Genomic DNA, 20214 nt, shown 5'->3' on the forward strand with positions numbered 1-20214 from the left:
TACACATGAGGTCGGCTTCTATATGACAATATACGGCAGTTCTTCCCAGGTTTCCATTATTATATTGATATTTATTCACAATCTTACTTGGTTGTTTTATGGTTTGAATTTGCCATTACTTTTACACATGAAGCTGATAAAAGGTTTCTATGCATTATCAAATAGCGTCTCCTTTTATTTCTCTTTTCGCCAATCTTAATTTCTGATAGGGCTGTAGCCCACATCTTATTTAACCATCTTTATTGAATTACAGTTTTTTTCCCAGGTTCTGACAGCTACTTCGAGTCTTCTGGCATGTAACTTAAGCAATAGAAGAATCCATAATTTTGGTCCCAGAACCTGCCCTCAATTTACACTTGAGGTCAACTGATACATAAGAATATATGGCAATTCTTCCCCAGGCCCCCATTTGCACATATGCAAGGGGTCAACCCTAGCACGGTCCACTCCTATGCAACCTCACAGGCAAACTAAGGCAACAGCATTGCTGGGAGCGAGGTGCCCGTGCTTACACTCTCGGCCGCGGCTGCCCCCTCTTCCTCGTCTGCTGGAACTTCCCCGTCCACGGCTGACTTCTCTGTCCCCTCGCTTTTCTCTGTTCTCTTTGTTCTCTGAACTCTCTTTTCCAAGACTTTTCTTCTTTCCTCCCACCGTCTCCCACGAAGTCTATTTAGGTGGAGAAGGAAAACACAGAACAATTCAAAAGGGATTGAACAACTGCCTGGCAGAGCACCTTTCAGACTAAATTCCCCCAGATCTGCAGGAACTTTTTGGGGCCCTTCAGATGGACACATTCAATGGCCACACATAAATGCTATGAAGAAGCCTAGAATATAGTTATGGGGCTCCTTTCAGTGCGAGGTCATAACAATACTTACTAATACTAATAATAATGTGTCCAGGAACAAGCTACTTCTAACATCGACACTGTGCATTTTAAACACTGCATATATTTTAAAAATTATAAATAGTAGGCATGGGGGCATTCATGTCATGGGAATGAAACTTAACACTTCCCACCCACACACCAGTCCTGACAAAAAAAACCTGCTTCAAGCACCTATTTGGTACAAACGGTTTCCCTCCCACACCGAAAATAAGCTGGAAGTAACAGATTTTTATTGTGATCACACTGTGAACAATGAGGTGGGGGGGAGAGGATCTACAGCCCCACGCTTCACATCTTTGTATAAGTTACATTTTCGAGTTTTAGCCATTGACTTCAATCACATTCTTACTGTGTCTGAGTTCCCTTCCAGCAAGATATTGATTGCTCTGTTCACATCTCCATTGCAGTCATGTAGGGCCACTATGCAATCGTCCTGATTCTTCCCAGTTACTTCCATAAGCTGAAAATCAAAAGTGGAAAGCATGTATTTAAAAGATAATAGGACTGAACCAGTACAAAGTGAAAGGCCAAGAAATAATTTGGAACATTAAATACCAACAAAAAGCAATCTCCATACAGAATATTTTTGTAACACAGGTTGAACAGCCCTTATCTGGGAATCCAAAGTACAACAAATTCTGAATCTTTTGGCTTTCATCATGAAAGATGATTCCTTAGTATCTGAAAAACCTAATAACACACTCCCTCACGAGCAATGTAAAACCTATCCTGTACCCTAAGAAACCAATTTGTGAGAGTTTATTGTCCAGACAATTCTGGCATTATTCAAAGTTTGGCAGTTCAACTGATTCTGTTTGGTTGGGGTCTTTTAATGGATTAGTATATTTCGCCTCTGAATAATGTTTACACTTTCCTGCTTTGCCTGAAAAGCTGCCAAGCTGAGAGCCATGGGTTTTTTTTTAATGGGGTGATAAATACTTCCTGCGTACATAATGTGCAAGCAGGAGCTGAACTTTATTTTTATTTTTCCTTTTGCTTGATTCATATTCTGAATACATTTGGAAGAAAAGGGCAAAGGAAAAACCAACACGCTGGCTAAAGTGAAAGGAAAACAACCCTAAAAGTTGGCTCTAATATAATCCCAACAAAGGCAAAAGATCCCTGGAAGGGGGGGAAGGGGGGAGAGAAAGAGCAGTCAAGAAATTAAAGCTCACCAGCTGCTCATTACTTGAGAACCCTGTGAACATAGCATCTAGCACAAAGTCTGGATTTTCAAAAAGAAGAACCCCTCAGGCATTACCTTTTATCTTAACTGATTTTCTTCTTGACTACAAAAAAGGTGAATCAATCTTACATCCTCAGTTTAAAAATGGTCCTGGATGTGGCATTAAGCAGAAAAGTAAGGACTTCCTCAGGGTCAGTCTTACGCCTATACAAGATAATGTTCCCTTCTCATCAACCCCAGGGATGAAACTCACCTGTTTCACTTTATCCTCAAAATCTGCATCGTTCTTATCGTAGATCATCTGGGCAAGGCGAATTTGTTCTGCTGTTGCCTAAGACGTACAAACAGATACCATATATATTTTACATATCTTATATATGAAAGTGCACATACATGAAAAATAAAAAATGTCCAACAGTGCTTCCATCTCTTGCAGTTTTGTCTTTTCCCTCATCAATTCACAACTGAAGTAGAAAACATGTGGAGACGTGTTATCCAATAAGGTCAAGTGTTTAGATTTTAGGAGAAATAAGGAAAACCACAAGTACTGTTTCAATGCATTACAGTTCTTAAGACAGAGATCTTGACATGATATCCAGGAAGTTGATATACTCCTTTTTATGCTGTGAAAGTATACAAGAATTTGGAGGTATCCAGTTTTTATGACTGGAATTCTTTGCCCATATACCTGGCAGAAAGTTTCACTGGGATAACTTTTGTTCCTCTGAAATATATCCTATAGTCAGGCCTGTAGCGAGGGGGGGGTCTAAGGGTTCAACCCCCCCCCCGAAATTTTTCAAGTTATAAAAAAAATCTCGTTTACTCATGAATTTTAACTGGTTAACCAAATCCCCATGCTAAGTCTATGAGATGCAAAACATTAAGAGTCCCTCCAGGCACTATCTCAAGCAGATATTGACAGGTTTGTAGCGGGGAGGGGTATGTGCTAGGGGTTCAACCCCCCCCCCCCCCCCGAAATTTTCAAAACCCTTCCTGAAATTTTTTTCTGGCTACGGCCCTGCCTTCAGTGTCTGGTCTCACATCCAAATGCTAATTACAGCTAAGCCTGCTTAGTTTCCCAGATCAGACAAGATCTGATCTGAGATGATAAAATATCTAGAAATTAACCTATATGAGAAACAGTTTAGAGAGGAGGGTACTTTTAGCTGGGAAATGAGAACACTGAGAGGTGACATAACACTTTTACATATCTGAAGGGATGTCATGTAGAAGATGGGGCAAGCTTGCTTTCTGTTGCTGCAGAGACTAAAAAGCAAACCAACAGATTCAAACAACAAGATGACTAATTTTTACTAAACCGTTGGAAGAAGCTACTGTTTGACAATGGAAGATTGCTTCTGAGGTAGGTAGACTCTGTTTCACTGAATCTTTCAACAAACGATGGATTGTTGTTACACATGAACACTTTAGCTATGCATTGCTAAATGGCAAGGGTTAGACTAGATGGCCCTTGGGATCTCTTCCAATTTTGTAATCCTACCATTCTTCTTTACACAAACCCATCAATATACATGACACTAGTAGAACTACAGAAAGGGACAGGTCCTACTCAAAGACAGGTTACGTTTACCTATCCAAGAATTAAGTACCATCACGTTTGGAAATCAGGACATACACATCAGTTATGCCATTCAGTGATTTTGAGTTCAACCATCAGGAGTTGCTCCTTAAAGTGACCAGCTCTTTTTAAGGTATATTTCAATGCACGTTTTTGTGGAACGCTATGGCTACATATGCATGGTTTGATCTTTCAGAAACAACTGGCTAGCCAGCTCTGCCTTGCTGGATAAGGTTGGACTTTTGGTGCCTTAAACTCTTCTGAGTAATTAAGGCATTTACACCTTATGAAGGTTAAATTAAACCCATGTTAAAGAGAACAGAGCGATTACTAATGACACACAATAAAAAAGTTGCCCTCAAGTGCTTGCATTTAAGGACACAAAAGCAATTGCCGGTGAGATATTAATTGCTGCTCAAGGGACTTTTAGTGTCTCCTGCAACAATTACTGCCGCAAGGGCATATCCAGCTCCCATCCTCATTATATCATATCCCTCGTCAGAGCTCTTCAAAGTAGAAAAGCTGGAAAGACAGAGACTGGTCTAAAGCCAAATAGGGCTCTGCATGGCTGAGCTGGAACAGAAACCTGGGTCTTCTTGCCACTTATATGCTTCCCAATGACCCACAGTATTTATTTGTGACTTTAGCAGAGTTCTGTCAAACTAGCATCCTTTTACACAGAGTATGCTGCGAAGTGGTACAAAACAGAGGGCCTTACTTTCAACAGGATATCCTCTTCTCTATGCGTTCTCTTCACATCAAAGTGAAGAACACGCCGTCCCTAATACCTATCTATGTAGTCAGCTTTGTTAGGACTGAGGATCTTCATTTGTTTTGGGAAACAGGAAAGGTCTTATGTTTTAAAACAGACAAAAATAAATTTGAAAGTGTCAGTGGATAAGAGCAAATCTGAAGTCATTTATAGAGCTCAGTGTGATGAACAAGAGCCTCCTGAATTGCAAGGCAAGAATGGCAAGGTTTATAGCTCATGTGATCGCTAAGTGGCACTTCATGCAGGTGCCACAGTTTTTAGGTGTCACAGTGAAGAGCACTCCTTCAGGGAATCATAATTAGCAGGAAAAGCCAGTTGCATAATCTATCATTGTGAATAATAATCACATCTCAAAATATAGGTCCAAAACAGGCCGAGGCTTTTCTGAGCACCAAGGAGAAGAGTTTGCAAAAGATGAGAGATGGGAAGGCCTTGGAGGAAAAACTGGACGAAAACCCCCAAGATTTTTTTTCCTTCACTGATTTTTTTTTTTTTTGCATCCAATAAGAAATTTAAAATAACAAACAAAAAGTTTAAGAGGTGCATATAAAAAGCATATCTGATTATCTGACATAATGCCCAAATATCCTGAAGGCACCCAGTTCTTACAAGTGCAGGACCTTGTATCTCCAATTGACACAAAACAAACATTTTAAAAAGGAATTCAGTTTGTAATTATTTTCTGACTGAACTGTAGTAAACACTGTTACTTTATGCTAAACAAAACTGTATAACTATCATATTTTTACATATATAAACACACAGAGAGATAGTATATTTCATGTTCCTAAAGCAACAAAGCAATTTTGCAACTGTCAAGGATGCTGTTGTGGTAGTGTTCCTTCAAATTATTTCTGGCATACAGTGACTCTAAAAGAAAGCTCTCCCAAGGTTTTCTTTGTCAGATTTGTTCAGAGAAGTGTTACCTTTCCTCTCACTTGAGGCTGAGAATGTTGCCTTTGTCAAGATCAACCAGTGGGCTTTCATGACTGTCCAAAGCTCAAAATATTCACCCTGCTGCTTCTCTTCATAAAAGATATTACACTCATGTTTTTAAAGATTTTCTGATGAATTCATTTTTCTCGGGGGAAAAGAAGCATTTCCCCATATAACTGCCAGAAATGTCTCTATATAAGTCTACATTTCCCATTAACTTACACAGTCTGAAAATCCCGTAATGCCTGACAAAAACTCAAAGAGTAAATATAGCTCTACTTCCCAAGCCTCATTCTGAACAATGTCAAGGGGGGGGGGGGGGGAATCAAAGAAACTCCAGTCATCCTAGGATACACTCTTCTGTTACTCGTGGTTGTCTGTTTCCACTTCCTCACATAAGAAATGGGGCTCTTCCTGCCTCATATTATATAGCTAGAAGGGCCCACAAAGGGGCATCTAGTTCAATTCCCTCCCATGCAGGAAGGGTTTTCCAATGTCCTTTCTGCTGCCCCAGAGACTAGGACACAGAGTAAGAAATTCCACCTAAGAAATATGAAAAATTCCCTGATGATAAGAGCTGTTCACAGTGGAACATATTGCTGCCTGGGAATCCAGTGGACCACTTTCTCTAGGAGGTTTTTAAGCAGAATGGTGTTCAATTGATGGCCCGTGGGGGTCTCCTCCAATTCTAGGATTTTATGTGATCAAGTACATCTGAATGAAAACCATGCTCACCAGATATGGCCAGATTGTAACTCCCAGCATTCCTCATCACTGGCTAGGATTCTGAGAGTGGCAGTCCAGCAGTATTTGGAGGAACATATATCCCCAGCCCTATATATGTAAACCTGCTGCTTTGCCTTTATTCATACATGTTAAGACTCATGGATCCTGTGAGCATCCCTTCTTACCTGTACTACTGGTTTCTGTGGTTGCGTCGGCTGCGTAGGTGGAACTTGCGCTTTGTCTCGAGTGCCCCGAGTCCGTTCACTGCCCACCGAAGTCATCATATACAGTATATACAAAACAATGTATGTACAAAATAAAAAATCTGTAATGAGAGGGAAACCACAACTTAGGTAAGCATTGCTTCCAAGACAAAGAGCAAGCATAGCTGACTATATCTGATGGACAGGAGAGACAACTAAGTTGGTGTACTAAATGACAACATGTAAATCTTCTTTAGCATAGATGGGAACAACAAGTTCCATTTTCAGAAAGACATGATGGAGACTGTCTAAAAACTTCCAGTTGAGAAGCACAAAGCTATGCAAATTGGCTACCATCACTTCATCTTGTAGTAGCAAATTCTGCAGTTTTAACTATAAGGAGTATAATTATTAACTTCATTTTTATCCTGCCTTGCTCCCAATGTTGGGACACAAGGCAGTTAATGATAAACATAAAATAATACAATTTAAAGCAATGTAAACACATTTAAATGTAAACATAAAAAAACAAATTACATCTGCCCCAAAAAACCAAAATAAAGTGTATCCCTTAATTTTCATATATATCCCACTTCATAGCATATTGCACATTCCATGGAGAAGCAAAAGCCTTTTGCTTGCTTCACAGCATTCACAATTTCATCACTACCACACACTTCCCACCTGACTTGCCACTTTTCCAAATTATAGAGGGCCAGAAAGTGTAACCTTCAGCCTTAGATAGCAGGTCCATCCCATCAGTCATTTGGATCGTCTCTTTCTGCACTTCTTTTTAAGACAACCCTTTTCAGGTATGCTCAGCAGAACTGCACACAGGAATTCCCCAGGAAAAGTTTGTATACAGCAAATAACCCTAACCACAGGGCCAAACTCCACTTCTGCACAGAGAAATGACTGAACGATTCTTTGGATATTTTGCATTTTAACAGAAAAAACAATACAGAATTATCACTGGATAATGTGGCAGGATATACAACTAAGCCTTGGTGGTTCTATGACAGAATTCCTGCCTGCTACATTGAAGATGCTTTGCTTCTCAATCAAGAGACAAAAGTGGGAATGAGAATTATGATGGCCTGGTCTCAAATCCTGAGCAATCAGCTATAGAGCCAGCATGGTGTAGTAGTCTGAGTGCTGAAGTAGGACTCTTAGCAATGGCAAGCCTCCTCTGAATATATCATGCCAAAAAAACCTTCTGACAGGTTTGCCTTTGGGTCGCCATAAGTCAAAAATGACATGAAAGCACACAACAATACCAACAAAAGAACTTCCCACTGCCACATAATACAAGACAGACTTCCAGTTCTTGCCTTCATCTATGCCATACAAATAAACTGCACCCCACAACAATCATACCAAGGAGGCCACACTGCTTTGCTAACTTCGCTTATGTCCAATCAGTGCACAAGCAATGACCAAACTACAATTTGAATTTATTGCTGCTGTCCACCCAAATCCAGAGCAATTGCTGGCTTCTGAAAGAGCACTTCGCAATCTTGAATTTCTATAACAGTCATCTGGCATCTCACTGCATTCTCAGCTAGCATTTAACCTCTTTTTCCATCTATTGACAAATTTAGCTTTTTATTGACCAAGTTGCACTCAACAACTGCAACCTTTAATGTAATAAGGAAAGAATCTCACCACACAAAAAGCTCCATGAGCTCTTGCACGGCAGACTGGAAGAGAAGTGTCTATAACAGGAACTGACTGCAGCAAGATATGACTGAGAAAATCAATTTCTACCTAGCTTTATGAATGGACATAGGAAAACCAGTTTTCCTTCATAGTCATAGAATTGGAAGAGGCCATCCAGTCCAACCCCATGTTGGTCTACCCAGTCATCATTTGTTTTAGGGGGTTTTTTTGGCAGTTCATTTAGCTGTCAATAGGTCCTGGGACGGAAAATTGTCCCCTGGGGTCACTAGAGTTTCCAACCTGATTGACAGTAAGCTAGTGAGCAAACAGAACGAAGGATTAGGAAAACGCTGAAGTACAGAGTTACTACTAGCAAGCCAGAAGGTCACAGACAGATCATCTGTGGCTCATGGGGTCAAAAGGAGGCAGCACATCCTTACAAGATGGCAATCAATGTTACTGTGGAAGGATGAATCTTAAGTAATTGTGTATCCCACCCAGACTCCTGGTTTCCAGTCTCAGCTGAGAAGGACTAATTCAGAACATACCAACATTTCTGTTACTGAATACTGTAGAAAAAAGATCAATAACAGTGAGCAAGCTGTTCGCACAAAAAAAAATGTCTGCCGTTGCTTTAGTCAATTAACTGTATGAGCTTTAAATAACTGGTGACATTTGCATAAAGCTAAAAGCAAAAGCACTGAAGCAAGCAGTATAGGCTGGCACACGTTACAGCAAGCATCATCTTAGAAGACTTGCCAACCATGTTGGCCCCGAGGGCTTCCTGTGAATTCGGGGCCACAGACATAGCATCTGGGTAGGTAGGTTTTGTGTCCAATTGAGTGGGAAACATAATCTAGTTGGGAGAGATTGGACAGGTTGGCTGGGGGATGTGAAGATTCGCAATCCAATGAAGTTGTTTTCCCAAATTCTCTTTCCCGTACATCTCCTTCTCTACTGATGGCGCAACAGGAGAGTTTTCACCGAAAGTTCAATAGAAACAAGTTGCCTGTATTGATCATGGGAGAATCAACTTTTTTGTGAGAAAGTGGAAGTGGAACTCATATTTGGAGATTGTGATTACTTCTAGCTTTTTTCTGAAAACTTGTAAAGAAAGCTCTTTGAAATGCCACTGCATTTCAGTGACACTCAATCATTCATTACATTATAAGCCCTCTACATTGAAGACTAAAGAGCCACAATTCCCAAGCTTGGAATCTGAGAATAAAAAATAGATGAAAACAAATGAGACTCAGTTTGGGAAAACCTACCTTACAAATCAGTATCAAATCAATTAAGAGAGAACAGATTGAAAATTATCCACAAATGGTATTACTATCCACTCAAATTACACAAGATTAATAATGGAGCATCAAAATTGTGCTGGAGAGGATATAGAGCATTAGTAAATTAGATCCATATGAGGCTTTCATGTCCAAAGATACTAAAGTTTTGGAAAAAGGTCTTCCCAAAACTTCATAAGCCAAATAATAGGAGAAAAAGTCCACTTTTAAAGGGGTGTTACTGATTACTTGAAGACAACCATGAGAATCTCCCAAACAAAAACTTTATAGTATATTTCTGGTATGTACTACAAGGATGTAGACAGTCAAAATAAATAGTTTATTAACACAGAATTGGATAAACAGAATATGAACATAGTTGTATAGGGGAAATGAACATAAAATGTAAGATTAGAGAGAGAAGAAATAAAATAATTTGTTTGAGGTTAAATGGAAACTATTAATTATCTCTATGTGAGAGAGTAATAGCAAATTTAACCACTCTCAGATTAAGTGAACATTTGGTTAAATGACTAGAGGAAGATATGTCTATTATTAAGAGAATCAGACAGTAGAATAGTGGATGATTTACCAGTAAGACGACTGACAGGGAAGAAGTCTGCAAATTCCTGTGATTTGGAGAGAGGTAGGATGGATGGGATAATGTAAAAAAAATTAAGACTGTGATTTGTTATTGTATTGTGATGTAGTATATAATGTGGAAATGTAATTAAAACATTTTAAATCAAAAGGGGATACGTTTAAGATCAACTGAAAGTATCATTTGTAAAGCGTGCAGGATTTGCTTAATTCGTTCAAACAGCTGTAATTTTTCAAAATGTGGTTCAGTTCAAGACAAAAACGGAGCTCTCCAGGGAGGCAGAGAGGCCAAAGTACCTGCTTGGAACAGAGCCTCGTCTCAGAAAAGCTTCTCATCGTTCTGAGTCATTTGTTCTTAATTTTTCTATTTCCCAGCAGTGGGTGAAGCCACACACCTCCATTCCTGGTTTCCCAGGCAAGATAATCACACAGCTTCATTCAGGTATCTAAGTATAAGATTCAATTGCCCTTAAGCCACCTTTTAAGAAAAACCAATAACATTTATGATTCATTGTATTTGTCAATATTCATTTCTTCTTAAAAAAATTCCAATGTAATAGCACACACCCCAACAATAAAGCTCTATAGCCAGTGCGGTGTTTACTCTAATTTCCAGGAAACATCAAGCTATATGTCAGTACAAACAGAAAGTCAGACAAACAGATATTTTTCCTAAACCATCACAAACATTAAAATTGTTTTTAGTTCAGTTCACAAATTTCTTCTACTTTAAAAGAGGCCTACCCCTCTTTCTTAATCTACATAAGAATCCTTTTTTAAAACCCATCCTGCACTGTCACAAACAGGAACACATCCTTAGCAAAGCTCTTCTGTGCCCATCTCCCATCTGGCTTGCTACCATAATTGAAATCAACATCACCCCACCAAAATATTAAAGTATAACATTATGATCAAGATTAGCAGCAAATCTATGTCTGGCTATAAAAGAGAGTACTACTCCCAGAATCACAAATTCCTTATAAAATAAAGCATGTGCTTCACGCTATTCCCTAAACATAACTGTTTTTTCCCCTAGCTGCCACTGCAAAATCACTCAGCAGCAATTCTAAAGAAGAAAGCAGCTTTTCTGCTGCTGTCACAGTCCTCATGTGCCACCCCATGTGGGAGGTAGCATACCAACCCTAGAAATCCAGCCATCACTTCATAGAAATAGAAATCCTGAGACAAAGGTTTCCAAACACGGTTGTTCTCGTAACGGAGAAGCTATTAGAAATGTGTTAGCACAGGCATGGGGAAACTTCAGCCCTCGAGGTGTTTTGGACTTCAACTCCCACAATGTGGAAATTGAAGTCCAAATGCCAAAGTTTGTGCAATACTGGTATAGCTCTTTTTAAATAATGTGCACTCGCCAGAGTATTTGCTCAAGCCATAGGCCTTAACAGCAGCATGAAACCCATCTCTGACCCAAAGGCCTCCATATCCAAGGTCACTTTTAAGGGAGACTAAAGTAACCAATATCTGCTAGACTTAATCCACTCCTCCCACTTCCATCTCCTTCTCTTCTCACATTGCAAGGCAGAGGAAAAGGCAATGCCAGATTAACCATTCCTAACCTGCTCTGAAAGTTGCTGTACAAATGCTATAAACTAATAAACAGTTAGTCACTATAAGGAGCTGGGTCGCATAGAAACTATGCACAATCAGAAAGATTACCATGTACAATAAGGGGCTGCAACCAATTCCTCTGCAAGTTTGAGATGCATTAAGGCAGGGGTCCCCAAACTAAGGCCCGGGGGCCGGATGCGGCCCTCCGAAGTCATTTACCTGGCCCCCGCCCTCAGTTTTATAATATAATATATTGTATATACATATAATATTGATAATAATATTATAATGTAAAGCAATATAACACTCATAATAATACCATATAATAATATTAATTATATATTCTATATTACATATAATATTATTAATAATATTACCGTATAGTGGTATAGTTCAATATAGTAATATATAATGCTAATATTGTGCTATACTAATAATATAATATATTGTATGTACATATAATTTGTAAGCCACTCTGAGTCCCCTTTGGGGTGAGAAGGGTGGGATACAAATGCAGTAAATAAATGCAGTAAATAAATAAATAAATTTTAGACTTAGGCTCATCCATAAGTCTGAAATGACTTGAAGGCACACAACAACAACAACAACAACAACAACAACAACCCTAATTAACCTGACTATCTCATTGGCCAGAAGCGGGACCACACTTCCCATTGAAACCCTGATAAATGTATGTTGGTTAAAATTGTTTTTATTTTTAAATATTGTATTGTTCTTTCATTGTTGTTGTTGGTTTTTTGTTTTTTGCACTACAAATAAGACATATGCAGTGTGCATCGGAATTTGTATTTTTTTCAAATGATAATCCGGCCCCTCAACAGTCTGAAGGATTGTGGACCGGCCCTCAGCTTAAAAAGTTTGAGGACCCCTGCATTAAGGCATTAACATAGTTAGTCATCGCAAGCAAGCTGCCAAGGCTCCATAACGTGAACAATCTTTTAAGCAAAACAATGTACAAATCAGGTGTTTCTCCCTCCTCTCACTAGGAGGGTAGAAACCTTTCATTTCTAAACAAATCCAACCCTACAACGGCTCTGGGATGAGATTGTTAGTGCCAAACAGCCAATGCAAACAAGGGTTTGCAAAATAGAGCTACATTTCTTTTCCTTGTGCTTTCTCATCACTGCTGCTTCTACACAATTCACACCCACTGTCTGCATCAGTATCAACATGACAGATTTGAATATAATTGTCTGCTTTTCTTTTGTATGGGCTTCTTGTGGTTATTTTGTTTTCTATCTTTTTGGGACTGAAGAGACAGCTCATAAAATTCAAGCGTAGAAGGAACAGCCAATAAATTCATTCTTGAAATCCATGTCTTTAACAGGAGTTTCTTTATTCACCTGTCTATTTCTAAACACACACACATCCCACCCCTTCACTCAGATCCGGCAGAGGTTAATCAAACCTGACAAGCTTGTTACCATGGAAATGGCCAGGACACAGTGTCAAATTCAAATGCTGCATTCTGAATGAAGCATCCAGTGAAAAGGGGGATTGAGAGACTGAGACAAGAAGGGGCACCCCAAGATCCAGAAGTAGCAGATCTGTGTGTCAACTGGGAAAATCTTATCCTGCCTTCAAGCAACTTAAATGGTCCTTGGTATTTGACCTTGGGAGGACACAAGGGCTGCAGCAATTACGTCAATTACTTTGCCTCTGCCAATGTCCTCATTTCGGAACATATATATTCACATTCACACAATATCCTGCTGCATACAGACAGTCCCCGAGTTACGAACAAGACAGGTTCTGTAGGTTTGTTCTTAAGTTGAAGTTGTATGTAAGTTGGAATAGGTACTTTTTAAAGTGTAACTCCAGTCAAAGATCGGTAAGTTTTAGATAGCATAGGAAAGGGTTAACATATCTGTGATGTTTGTTTTGCTGTCTGTGCCCCTGTTCAGAAGATGTCACCTCACTTCCTGTGTCTGTGACAATTGGATTTTGAATATTTTGGCTTGTTGTGGAAACAAGGATTGGAGAGAGACCTTCAGTGGAGACACCCTTTCCCCATGATAATAACTCTTCCAGGAGTGAATATCCTTTCTGAGGGGTACATTCCTCTTACTTCCTGCCGTCTCACCCCCATCCTTAACTAAGTCGGGGACTGCCTGTTTTGGAAGCCATGGAATTCACACCTTCTCTCAGATCCAACTTTTTTATTCTCTGAGGACGTTCAACTAGTATGTTCTCTCGAGTCCAAAGGACCCTTCCTATCTTTACTTGGAAAGAAGTAAGCTGGGAACTGATGAGATCCCTTCACAAGAGGCCGCATGGAGCGACATAGAGAAAGGTCTGGCTCTGCATTAAGCTGCTCCACAGACTCACCGACAACCACTCTTAACCCTGGCCGTTTTTTGCTGGCAACACAATCAATCAAAGGTGGGTCCTGACAGATGTCCATGGGTGGCCATCTGTCAGGAGTGCTTTGATTGTGCTTTTCCTGTATGGCAGAAGGGTTTGGGACTAGATGGCCCTTGGGGTCACTTCCAAGTCTAGGATTCTATGTATGGAACTGCTAAATGCAAAGTCAAATTCTTGTCCATCTAGTGCCATGCTGCTTACAAAGTCTACACACTTATATTTCAGCCTAACACAACCTCAAGGTTCCTGCTGCTAATAGTCTGTATCTACTTGCCATCCTAAACCAGCAATGTGAGGTGAGGCTGACTCCCTCCTTGCTGATCTTAAATTCTAAGGAATATGTATACCTGTGATCAGAGAAAAGAGAAACACAGACATCCTCCCCTGCTGCTTCTCCCTCCCAACCTTTCTCTACTGAAAGAGAAAGTTTTCAAGGAACATTATGCAGGCTTGGAATTCAGAAATCTGCTGCTATTGTACTCCATAGTTGTAATGGTCTCAAATCCAGCTGGGATGGAGAAAGCACACCATGCTGCATCCTCAGACACACCTCCCAAACTGGAGCAAGAGTGGCAGCGTCTGTAATTTCTTTACAACTGTGATGTGTCAGAGTGCAGCAATTTGTACTTTTGTTTATAAATGGCTTTGAGAAGTTGGTTTCCAACATGGAAACGAAAAGCCTATAATTAAAACTCCATGTCTACTCAAGCACACAGACTATTTTAGCACATAATTCAATTGTCTGCCTACTCCAGGAAAAAGCAGGTAGCTGTTTTCTCAGAAGTTTGTGGGGAGGAGAAGTAACTGGCACATTGACAGCAAGCAAGAGGGGAAAGATCAACTAAGCCTGAAAGATCAGAAAATCTATGTGGAAATTCACATTCTGTCTGTTTATACACTTCAGTTGGCCAAATCTTTCTTAGCCTTAAAGTTTCCTTTAGGCTTTTAACATGGTATGGATTTTTTTTAGGTTACAAAGATAAAAAGGAAAATGGAATGAGAAATATCCAACCTGTATTTATGGGAATCAAAATTAAAAACTATGAGGATGAAGGATGATATTTTTACCACTGTATCAACATTGTTATGTGAATAGGAAAAAAAAAACTAAATGCATGCGTGAAGACTCAAAAAGTATGAATTTGCTAAAACTGGCATAGAAGAAGCTAGAATTTGAAATAGTATTAGTATGGATGGACTAGGGAAAAGACAATGGTTAGGGAAGGAAGGTGATGGTGGCAAACAATGTTCCAGAAGGAGAAACTTGAAGGAAGAGAGGAAAGTAGTCAGAAAATGGCCAGAGATGAAGCCAATCAATTTGCATGGAGGAAGCACTGGTATTTATTGCATCCTGTCATTCTGAAAAGTTCAGAATAAAATAAAGATTATATATTTCACAATAAAAGATTATTATCTTCACAATCCTTACAAGGCATGGATTATAATGCCTGCTTTGTATCACAGAAGGTGATTTAAGAAGGAACTGTCATTGTACTATTATTTCCTGTCCCAGTAACATGACTCCCTCAGCCCAGTCAGAGTTGAGGCAAAAACATGAAGGGATTTGGGAGGAAAAAAAATTCAAGTGAGCATTTGCTCAGCCTGACTCAGCTGCAAGAACTGCCCTGGGACTCATTCCAGAACCAGTCACTGCAATATAAAGCAGAAATCTAATGACAGGCCATAAGGCTAAAAGCTAACAAGAAACTAGCAATTAAGTGAACAATGCCAGTACTGATTTAACAATGAACAAGCAAGCCAGGGATAGACTTTGCTTTCCATTAATTTTCTACCTTGATTCCCAAGTGCCAAGTGCTAAAAACAGACAATATTAATAGTACAGATGCCTGTTCTGACAGGGCTTGAATGTCAGTTATCCTTATCCACCAAGAAACTCAGCGTCAGTAAAATGATTGATCTCCCAACTCTGTTCTCACCCTTGCTTTTTTCTTCTTCTTTGTTTGTAAAAGCACTGTGATTGAGTGCATTCCCCCAATTGGCTATATTGGGGGTTTAGGTTTACGTTCACAAACTAAGGAACCCACTGTCAAACTTCTGACCTCATACGAACTATTTCCATTGATTGGTAAGGATCCATGGCACGGATCTTCCGAAAGACTCTCAGATGTAAAGTGGTTCTGGTGGAGAATATTCTAGAGCACAAACATTCAACAATCACTTGTAGACACACACACAAACAAGGCAGTCTCCCAGGAAAGCTTCCACTATTAGGTACTTGCTTTTCGCTTCAGGAATCAATATATGGTCCAACAACTGTTGAAAAACTACTGGACTTGAAATGCAGCGGAAGAAGAAGTGGGCCGCTTTCGCTAAAACTAAGCCTTGGGTCTTCTGGTTAAGTCAGAGGTGTGTTGAGAATTATAACTCAACATCATTTTGTTTTCAAGGCTGAATTCTACCTTCTAGAATGATCCACCATAAGTGGCCCCCAAGTCCATTCTGACATCCTCAGTGGAGAAATCCAATAAATATCCATATGTAATTTTGTCATGACGTAGTAGTTATATGAGGCCCAGGTGACACCTTGTCTGAAATTGGAAGATACCTGGAAGCCACTTGGGGGCATCTGGGGTTAGTTTTCAACCAAACTCCTTCTAAAATGCAGGGAAAAAACAATGGATGCATACTCTAAAATCCCATGGAAGACCTATGTGCACCTTCCCAATGTGGTACGCACCCACGCCAGTCTCCTGGGACTAACAAAGCAATTGCATTATTTATGCATAGCCTATGGTGGTGGTGGTGGTTGCTGTATGCCTTCAAATTGTTTTCAGACCACGGCACAACACTGTGTCTCAGTTTGAGCATTGGATTATGACTCTGGAGACCAGGATTTAAATCCCATGCAACCTTGAAACCCACTTGGTGACTTTGGGTAAGTGGCAATCAAAGAAAGGCAATAACAAGCCTTTTCTGAAGAAATCTTCCCAAGAAAATCTTGTGAAAGGTTTGCTTTAGGACCCTGCTATAAGTGGCATTCCGATGATTTTCCATTCTATGGCATAAAGTCCACGTGTCATGGTTAACCATAGTTTAGTATGTTATAAGAGTCAGCCAAAGGCTCTTGCAAATTGCACACTCAATTTCTCCCTGGCAAGTACAAATCATAATTTGCTGATTCAGCTGAAAGGAAATCAGGAAGGAAAGAGCATTAATGCCTAAAGCTCACTCCTGCAAAACCAAACCATGATTTAGCATTATATAGGAGCTTGGACTGTGAACTGACGAAAGAAAGAAAGAAAAGGCTACAACAGAAACTTCATGAAATGAATCTAGCATTCTGCTCACACTGGATTTTCAATCAAGCATCGTTCTTCATCGCATACAACTACATAGAAACATCACTCTGAATTTCACAAACAACATGCAAGTCGCAACAGGTACAACCCCAACCATAATGCATGTACTTTTAAGAGCAAAAATCTCATAAACCTGGCAAAATTCAAGGAGCCAAACAACTGAGCCCAGAATCTTTGTATGTGACGGTCAGACCGATGCAAACATTCATATCCCTTCTTTCCTACTCCCCCAAGGTCTGCACTCTCTTGAACTTTCTAAACCACTCCTGCTTTCCCCTGGAACAAGTTTCAAATATTTCCCGAAAATAGAAGCGGAGAAGCCACATTTGCTATAAATAGCCAGGCTGAGGGCTCAGAAGTTAATCAGGAGATCACAAACGAACACACTCCCAAAGCCCCAGCCAAGATGTGTGTCTGGCCCCGGCCCATAAGAGCAATGGCCAACTTTAGCTGGTTGAGAGGCAGAAACGCCAAGGGAAAAATTCCCTCTGGATGACACTCTCATGACTACACTTTATTAATTTATACACTGACTAACTCTGATAGTGTTGAACCAGTCTCAAAATAAAATATCCTGTCTGGTATATATAACAAATGCTGAAAATCCATTTTCACAAAATATCACTTACATGACTATCATATATGCAAGACAGCACGAACAGTGGTTTGAGTGTAGGACTAAAACTCTAGAAACTTTTGACAAGTCATGCTCTCTTGTCCTCAGAGGAAAGCAATGACAAAGCTCCTCCGAATAACTTCTGTCCAAAGAAGCCTATGATGAGCCTTAGGGTTGCCATCAGGCAGGAATGGCTTGAAGGCACACAAGAACAACAGATTGTCAGCTCAAAACTGAAATTTCCAGAACCCCTTGAGGGAAAAGCAGGAAACCGGTTGATTTCACAGTTTAGGTTTCTAATGTGACTGCCACCAGAGGCAATGCCCAGCAATGTTTTTATGCTTTCTTGGGTTGCACCGTTTATAGTGCTTTTCCTTGACATCTCCCCCCCCCCCCCCCCGCTCAATGTTCTAATTTAAAGCTCTTTATTTAGCTTGCCAATAACCTAAAGCATGAGCTATCCGGCAGATAGCTCACAGCCAATTTTGTGTTATGCAATCTGCAGGAAAGTGAAAAGCAAAGATTAAAAAGTATTAAAAGTCACAATGGAATACAGTGTTCCCTCAATTATCGCGGGGGTTACGTTCCAGGACCACCTGCGATAAGTGAAAATCGACAAAGTAGGGACACTATATTTATTTTGATATTTATACTTTATTTTAGCTGTTACAATATACAGTACACCGGCAGAGGAGAAGAACGGAAGCTAAATAAGTTATACATTCACACCTGCAGAACAGTTACCATGCACTCCTCAAGGACTATCCTTAGGCCACAGACTGCATAGGGGAAAGAAAAAAGCAGGGCTTCAAAAGAAAGCCAGGTTGTAGTAATCCTAATATCTGGCTAAACAGCAGTAAAGAGGTTTGCATGTAGAAAAATAGGTAAATAATGCACTATACAATTGTATAAGCTAATTTAAACACCAGGAAGAATGTTTTACTGTAAGAGCTACTCAACAGTGGAACACACAAACCTCGGGATGAGGTTGTTAAACAGAGGCTGGATGGCCACCTCTCAGAAGTGCTTTATTTGTGTATACCAAACAGTTTGGATAGCACTTGCAGTCCACTTACATTTTATTATTTTTAAAAATTGAAGAATTGTAGAATCTTTGGAAGGCTTTTTATTTACACCCCCATCATTGTAACAAAGTCTTGCAACAGGCTATGCCATATGTCCAACAAGAAAGGTTTCAGAGAATAATTCTCTTGACCACACTTGATCCTTTAGGAAGTGGAATAAATTACATCCATCCTCATCTGTTGTAGTAAAGCATCCGCCATATTGCGGTACCCAGTGTGTCAGATGAAAGGAAGATGAGGAGACACAGAAACATTACATCAGTCCTATAATCATAGCTAATAAGAGTTATAAAAATGGCGAAGTGTCCACTTTGAATCTTGCAGCTGCTCTTGCAAAGCCGTTATGTGAAATCCTTACAATTGTTAGAAGATGACTGTGATGCAGCAGCTAAAAAAGCCAATGCAATCCTAGGCTGCATCCATAGGAGGATAGCGTCCAAATCGAGGGAAATCCTTGTCCCACTCTCTTCTGTTTTTGGTCAGATCTCACCTGGAATAACCCTGTGTCCAATTCTGGGCACATTCTATTTACAAGCTAGAATGTGTCCAGAGAAGGGGATCAAAGGTCTGGGAACGAAGTCCTATGAGGAATGGCTGAGGGAGCTGGAGATGTTTAGCTTGGAGAAAAGACAGCTGATAGAAGGGTACATGCGAGCCATGTTTAAATATTTGAAAGGATGTTACAATAAGAAGGCGACAAATGTGTTTTTGGCTGCTATAGAGATCATTATTTGATTACTTCGTTCATTTTTATCCCGCCTTTCTCTACCCCAAAGCAGCTTACAAACATGAAAATACATTTCAACAAAATCAACAATCTAAAACACAAGCAATTAAAACACATATCAATCAATTGAACAGATTAAAATAAAATAAAATGCAGAGTCATGATCTCATAACTAGGATACAGAACAATGGATTCAATCTGCATGAGAAGGGATTCCACCTAAATATAAGAAAGAACTTCCTGACACTGAGAGCTGTTTGACAGTGGAATATGCTGCCTCAGAGTCTTATTTTCCAGAGATTTTTAAACGGAGGCTGGATAGCCAGCCACCTGTCAAGAGAGCTTTGGCTGTATATTCCTGCATGGCTGGGGATAGACTGGATGGTCCCTGTGATTCTATGATTCTGTGGTACTTAGAGAAACTAAGAAAGGGGGTTGAACACTGAAAGCCTTGACCTTTGCACACAAAGTTCTAGAAAAATAACTGAGACAAGCCAGTATCAAGAATGATTTCTGCTTCAGCATGACTCAGGCTGACCCTTCCATGAAAAAAAGAGTACAGTTTTAAATTGATGTTCATGTGCCTCATTTCTCTTTAATAATCTGTTGGAATCTGTCTTCCTCTTCCTGCACAACACTAATGGGAAAGGAACTGCGTGGCTCGTCCATTACGTTCCAACCT

General features: G+C 39.9%; 1 protein-coding gene across 4 annotated transcripts in view; it reads right to left on the reverse strand.

The window, feature by feature from the left end:
• ubap2 (ubiquitin associated protein 2) overlaps positions 1 to 20214 on the reverse strand; it is a 99329-nt gene that overhangs the window by 54227 nt on the left and 24888 nt on the right. For all 4 annotated transcript variants that reach the window (XM_062972617.1, XM_062972620.1, XM_062972619.1 and 1 more), the window contains exons 2-5: positions 6274 to 6413; positions 2329 to 2406; positions 1239 to 1349; positions 513 to 666 (exon numbers count right to left, since the gene is read on the reverse strand). In XM_062972617.1, coding sequence (XP_062828687.1) covers positions 513 to 666; positions 1239 to 1349; positions 2329 to 2406; positions 6274 to 6372 — 442 coding nt within the window. In that variant the 5' untranslated portion in view covers positions 6373 to 6413. The remainder of the gene's footprint in view (positions 1 to 512; positions 667 to 1238; positions 1350 to 2328; positions 2407 to 6273; positions 6414 to 20214) is intronic.

This window comes from Anolis carolinensis, chromosome 2, assembly GCF_035594765.1.
Source record: "Anolis carolinensis isolate JA03-04 chromosome 2, rAnoCar3.1.pri, whole genome shotgun sequence".
Taxonomy (NCBI): domain Eukaryota; kingdom Metazoa; phylum Chordata; class Lepidosauria; order Squamata; family Dactyloidae; genus Anolis; species Anolis carolinensis.